Raw genomic sequence first — 7058 nt, forward strand, 5'->3', positions numbered from 1 at the left:
TGCACACGAGGGTGCAGCCATGCAAAGGGTGTATGTAGTGTTCCGTGTGGCCAATTAGCACACACATCAAATTTATTAAATTTAATCTGATTTTTTTAAATATAAAAATACGGCCATGCATGCATTTATGGGAGGACTCGTTCATCTCGTTGTTATGGCCAAACGTGATGCACGACCTCATGTTCTTTTTCAAACTCCACTTCGCACATGGGCGGTCAATCTTTTTCACCCTCCACTTCGCACGTCTTTTCACGGTGGTACGTGACTATTTATGTATATATATATATATATATATGTATCAAAAATAAAAAGTTTGGGATCCTCCCCTTAATGTCATAATTTTAAACTACGCTTTCACGTGACAAATTTTCTCTCACACACTTGGCACCTTATGATAGAAAAATATAAGTCATTTCCATTGGGTTTTTGCTTGTCCTTTTTACTTTTTTGTTTTTTTTTGGTGTGTTCACAAGAAAGTCCTGAAAAAGAAGCTTTCTTTCACACCTCCCCACCCCCCCCCCCAAAAAAAAAACTACTAATACATTCATCCGAGTGGATATATATCAACCAAAGGTACTACCACCACCACTACTACATTATAAAGGCGTTAATGCAAGTGCTTATGTACATGACTTGGAGTTCTCTACTCTCTCTCTCTCTCTCTCTCTCTCTCTCTCTCTCTCTCTTTTGCTCTTCTTTGCTAGCTCTCACAAGAAAAGACCAAATCTTGGTATGATTTCCAATGTCATTTGGCGGACCTCTTCACTCTTCATTGGGTGCCCATTCTTTACCTGCAAAAATTGAATAAAAACAACATTTTTTAATTCTCATTGGATATCCAACTATAATATTGTACCCAAGCAATTGAGGTTCTATGTGATGAATACATATACATACACATACTTTCCAAAATGTTGTCAAGTCTACATGAAGCACTTCTTATGTTGGAATATTTTAAACATCATTCATCATATAATACAGGCACTTTGTGTGTGATAAATAATTGTACAGACACCCACTTTACTAGAATAACAACAGACGGGCCAAAATCAAATAAGGCAGTAGAGATAAATCATATCGATTACAAGCATACACCAAGAGGATCTTCACATTCATGAATTCAGTGAGTAGAATAAGAGTGCTCGTACATATACAAAAGGATGAGCTAATGATAAAATGATTGAGAAGAAACATGAGCCGACCGGCCATGCACATGCATAGGAAGAGTTACACATAGGGGACTCTAGCTCGAGTGGTAACACCTTGGCCTAGCCATGTGCAAATCCCTATGGCATCTGAACATAACAACTAAAGGAATCAAAAGAGATACTAATCATGGAGATTACAAAGTAACAGTGTACATGAAGAAACTATGTACATGCAAAGTAACAGAGTGTACATGAAGAAACTATGTACATGCAAAACAAAGAGCATATACACATGCATTGAAGAGGAACCACAACTATGCTATTAGCATGGTGGAGTTCCACAAAGGCATAAAAAATGAGCTACTAGTAAATTCGATTAAGGATACCAAGCATAGATGCGGAATTGTGCACGTGCATGAAAAGAGTATTAACTGGAAAATTTTTATTATTGTGTTGGTAGTAGTACCTCTATTACCAAGGTATTAAGAATGTGGTCGTTCACTGAGGTCAGATTTGCATTCACAATCTCAAACTCGAGAGCTTCAAGGGCTCGGGTTAGTTGTACTAATACACCCGGGCTTTTCTTGCAATGTATGCGAAGATGGTAGGTTTGATCCTCCATGTGGGTTACATCCAACTGCACGCACAAGTTAAGCAAAATAATTGAGTCTTAACTCCTGTCAACGTTAAAAAAACCTTCGTACACTAGATTAAATGATTATTTATTGGCCACTTATGAGACTTCGTCAACCTAGCAAACAACAGGGGTCCTTTCGTTACACAGTTACACCTTAACCTTCCAAACTTGAGGTCAATGTAGAGCCCAATTAATCCCCACTATATGTTATACTTCATGCTACACAGTCTCGGATTAAGATCAAAACACTTGGATTATAAAGATTAATGAAGGGTTACGATGAATTGACCTCCATAATTTGGTGTTCTTGCAAGACCACCTTCTTCCCATGGCAGCTCATGACATGGTGGGCACGTTTGAGGTCTTTTTTGGGGTCGATGATACCGTTGGCAACTGCCTCTTTGCTGGCCTCCAGATTTGCAATGTCCACCTGCATTTCCTCCACTTGCTGCTGTAGGTCTTTCACGTAGTCGATGGCGTCCCCGACTATGGAAGCTTTGTCCATCTTCACAACAATAAATATTCAGTCGCTAATCAGAGCTTACCAGACAAAAAGACCCCCTCATCTCACTGAACTAACTACCTCTAGCATCAGTAAATGCTGGCGTTAAGGTTAAATTAGTCATAGACGGGATTCATACATGAAGAGTGAGGATTTGGAGATGGGATTACAGGGAGAGAGAAGACCAACTTAAGCAAATCCACACGCAACTAAGTTTGCAAGAGTGACAAAATTAAGCATGTTTAAGTATGCAATCAAGCAAATGCAAGTATAATCAAGGACGCAAGATAGACAAGATTAATCGAAAGCAACCATAATCAAGCACGAGAGGGAGAGAGAGAAGATCAGGCAGATGCAAGCATAATTAAGTATCCAGCAAGAGAGACAGAATTAAGCATTTATAAGCATAATTTAGCAAGCAATTAGGCAGTACCTTGCTGATCTTCGGGACAAGGGCTCTTAGGGAGTAAAGCCTCTCATTAAGCTTCTTTCTACGCCTTCTTTCCGAGACCAGATTCTTGGACATGGGGCCTTTTGATTTGCCATTGCCCCTACTCTTCCCACCTTCATCCATGTCCTCCATCCCGTCACTATTATCCGAAGAATCCAGCTGCTTGAACAAATCGCTCGATGAGCTCACCCTCGGAAACCCCCTCTTGCTTCCGTTGCCCACACTCCTTGATCTCTCCTTCAAGATCGACGAGGCCCACTTGGACTCCCCACTCATTAATCTCTTCTTTGGCTCACAATTATCAAGCTTTGCTTTGCTAATATTCCCTTGATTAGTGCTAATACCCCACTTCCTCTCTGATTGATCTTGCTTGGTGGAAGCCCCCTGCACAGGGTAACTGTTTGCATGCAATTCTTCGACATGTGAGTGGGACTCACTGATGGGCATAGAACTGTTGTTGATGATGAGATTGTCCTCCTCCTCATTATTGAGTTTCCATGTGGGATAAGTGGGCTCATTAGTGGGATTAAGGTTCCATTTGTCTTGGTAATCTATGGTTTGGGGGGATAATTCATCACAGGATATGCTAAGGTTGGAGGAGGAGGTGCCAAGCCTAGAGAGGAGCATGTCTTGCTCATAGGAATTCAGCATTGCATGGCTGTCTAGAATTTCAAGGTCCTCTGATCTAGTGTCCACCACTGCACTGGAGTAGCTGCTGCTGCCACCACCGCCGCCGCCGCCCCCAACTGACATGAGCTGGAATGGGTGAAAGAAATCATTGCCCCCTCCATTCAATAATGGCCTCAATGACTGCATGGACTCCAACAGCTTTTCACATGATCCCACATCCTCATATGCTGACTCCTCCTCTGGACTCTCCATTGCCAAGCTGTTCAATGCTTCTGCCTGCATGCATGCCCACACCGTCAACGTTAATCCCGCACACTAATCATGCTGCAAATCAATGCATTCACTCTAAACTTAATCTCTTCCATCCATATAGGTTGCAAATCACTCTACTAACACCGTAAACACTTAAATCACAGTGATCTCACTAGTTTAATTATCTCTAACTGTGCATCAAATTGCAATAAAAGACGCCTACGCTAGATCTAATGCGCAGAAAATCTAAGCACAGACAAGGAGTTTATTACAACCTTGAGAGTGCGGCAGTCCTCCATGTTCAATATTAAGCTATGGCAAACAAAATACTGAAAAAGACAGAAGCTGTCTGTGGGGGCGCGCGCGTATATGGGTAAGCTGGTGTGTTGCGTGTGCTCGTGTACGTGTGGTTATATGGAGGCAGCAGAAGGGGGAGATCTAAGACAGAAGTAAATATATTTGCACGCGCGTCTTATAGCGTGGCCCGAACGTTCACGCCCGTCTTACAGCGTGGCGAAATTTCGTAATCCGACGCACGTTCCAAAAGCGTGGCGGTTGAGTGTTTTGCCACGTTTCGCCCGCAGTGACCTTTCCACGTAGACCCTACGGTCCAGCGTGGCGTCATGTACTTCTTACAATAGCCACGTGCTCCAGCCTAGTACATAATAGAGCACTCATTTCTACTACAAAAGGCTTTGCAGTTCCACGCTGGCATCTGTTTCAAAAGTGGGATCCACATGCTGCTGACGTGGCACGTTCTACACGTGCCAGTCACGAGAGCGACAGGTGTACGGGGCGCGATGACGAGCTGGCATTGCTCCGACCACCTTTTGAGAACGAGGGGTGCCTGTTCAAACGGGCAGGACTCAGGACGCCCTTCCCGTTTGAACGCCTTCTTCACCTTTTGTTTTGAAAACTTGGTCACGCCCTTCACTCACTCACTCTTTCCAAACGGTGTAACAATTCCATAATAAAGCCAATTTCTTATTTTAAAAATTAATGTTGCACATTAGAAACAATGGCTACATAAAAACTAAAGGGAAAATCAAGCGGTAGAAGGGAGAGAGAGCGGATTACAGAATTGTATAGAAAAATAGGCTTTGCTACAACATCGTCCCCTTTCTCTTCTTCCTGCTGGTGCCTAGCATTCCTCCCTTTGTCTCGCACAAGCAATACTTCTTTGAGGGGGAGGTCCCCTCATGGTGGAACTCTCCTCGGTTAAACCTGGCATTAAACAAATATGGATGAGCAACTTTAGCCTCGTTGGGGAAATCCCTTGGCCAAGGCTTGGGCTTCTACTATCATAGAACCTCAATCTTTCCTCTTGTTTGGGACTAAGCGAGAGGTCACCAGAATTAGGGCTAAGAGAAGAGATGGGAATTACGCTCAAGTTAAAAAATTGGAACAACTTATTAATGAAGGGTGAGAACAACTATAGGATGAGCTGCTTCAAGCCAAAGCTGAGCTTAAGCAAGAGGAGGAAACCTTCACCTAATACATCATAGTTTGGTGGGCAGGGAAAGTTGATAGCCCTTCAAAAATGTCCTCAAGAAAAAGAATGAAAAGGAGAGAATCCCTATGCTTCTCAACAAGGATGGCATCAAAGTTGAATCCTTGAAGAAAATCTTCAAATAGCCCACATATTCTACGCTGATATATTCAACTCTCCTCCTATCAAATCTACAGAGAGGACTGAGAGCATGTGCCCATATAGCCAGATGTAGAAAATTTTTTTATCCCTAAGTCCATAGCTACCACGTTAGAGGGGGAGTGCTTTTGCCTTAAGAGATCAATCAGGTAAGGAGAATGCCCTCTTTCTCCTCTCCTATTTGACAATGATGCGATCAAGTCAAGATCCCCCATGGGTCTCCACCTCCCCATTAATGCAGGCCAACTTTGCCTATTTGCCATAGCTGGTAATGCTCTATCCTAGCTAATGGATGATACTATCAAGTCAGGATCCTTCATGGGTCTCCACCTCCCCAATAATGCAGGCTAGCTTTGCCTACAACAATTTGATTGATGACACCAATAGTATGGTCCACAATGTTCAGCAATCCATCTCCTCTTTTTGGAGTTTCCTCTCCACCTTTTGCCTTGATTCAAGATCTTCCATCAACTATAGCAAAACTGCTATCGTAAAGAACCCCCTACTTGGCTTCTAGAATAGGGTTATAGAATTATCCCCGAAGGCTCTATCTTTAGACTTCCTGGAATCCCTATGGGATTTGGAGTCTCACTTCTCCAAAGGTGACAAACAATGGTCCATAAAATGGTTTAATGAAGGTTTTGATAGATGGAAAGGATGTCAATAAAATCAAAATCAAAGCACATATCAAACTTTCTATCTATGAAAAGAAAGGCGTTCCTACTTTTCCACACTATCCAACTCTGTTGATATTTCACAGTTTAGTAGAACAACCATTAGCTTCACCCAATACGAGTTTTTTCCAGTTGAGAGTAGTAGGATGGACCAGTTTGATGCACACATGGAGGAAATATAATACAGTGGAGTTTCATTTATAGTTAATGAAAAGGTGGGCTACAATTTCCTCCTCTCTTTTGCAGAGTCCCCACCTTGTTCCAATCTTAGTAGTAAGCTGGTTGGTCTAGATATCTTTGTTAAGGATAAGCCACATGAGGCATGAATTTTTAGGAGCTATTTTTTCGACCATATATGATGAAACTTGAATTTTTATTAGTTACTATGCTAGTTTAATGAGCCATCTATCATTGAGTCTGACATAGAGAGAGGGAGGAGAAGGAAAGAAAGGAATAGGCACTAGGTTGGATTGAAGGGGCCAACTAAGCGAGCGAAGGATAAGGGCATCTCTGACCTGGATGAGGGGAGAGAAGAAAGGATCCCAAAAGTTAATTCTTTTTTGGATGAGATCCAAATCCTGATCATTTTACACTGAATGCAATTGAGATTTCTAATCTAGCAAGCCATCTTTTATGATCCAAGTGACAAATGTCAACCCAAGTCCTAATGCCTTTCTTAGAGAGGGCAGCATGAGATCTTCTAAAGAGGTGAGGCTAGATAAAGTTATTTAGAGCTAAAGAGAACCATATCGAATCAAGATGAAAGATCAGAGCTTTAAGTTTGAGGTTTTCCACCATCCCAAGATGGGTTCAATCTTGTTCCAAGCCTACCAAGTGGCTTTAGCAAGAGGACTGCCATAAGCTTTAATTTGAACTAGGCCACAATACAAGGGAAAAAGGAAGGGGAGACCCTTCCATCTCGAGTAACCCTTGACAGAATTCAGATGTGTGCACCTATTTAATAGGATTACCTAGTCCTCCTTGGGGAAGTAGAGGATTCTAAACAATCCATTTAGTTGAGAGTTTATCTACCAAGTCAAGGATGTTAGGCAGGCCCAGGCCTTCTTCATCCTTAGGGAGAGTACAATATCTCTAGGCCACTTTTGAGATCTTATA

The 7058-nt window shown here is 42.2% G+C and overlaps 1 protein-coding gene across 1 annotated transcript; it reads right to left on the minus strand.

Moving 5' to 3' along the window:
* Positions 1 to 563: 563 nt before the first annotated feature.
* On the minus strand, positions 564 to 4048 carry LOC147630773 (transcription factor MYC2-like). Its single transcript, XM_086810760.1, has 5 exons — positions 3896 to 4048; positions 2721 to 3644; positions 2075 to 2290; positions 1615 to 1785; positions 564 to 791 (listed from the first exon to the last, which is right to left on the minus strand). Exons 1-5 carry the CDS (start codon positions 3917 to 3919, stop codon positions 708 to 710), a joined length of 1419 nt encoding a protein of 472 aa, XP_086666886.1. The 5' UTR covers positions 3920 to 4048; the 3' UTR covers positions 564 to 707.
* Between the last annotated feature and the right edge of the window lie 3010 nt (positions 4049 to 7058).

The sequence above is a fragment of the Cibotium barometz genome, chromosome 16 (genome assembly GCF_041138505.1).
Source record: "Cibotium barometz isolate CiBa-2024 chromosome 16, ASM4113850v1, whole genome shotgun sequence".
Lineage (NCBI taxonomy): Eukaryota > Viridiplantae > Streptophyta > Polypodiopsida > Cyatheales > Cibotiaceae > Cibotium > Cibotium barometz.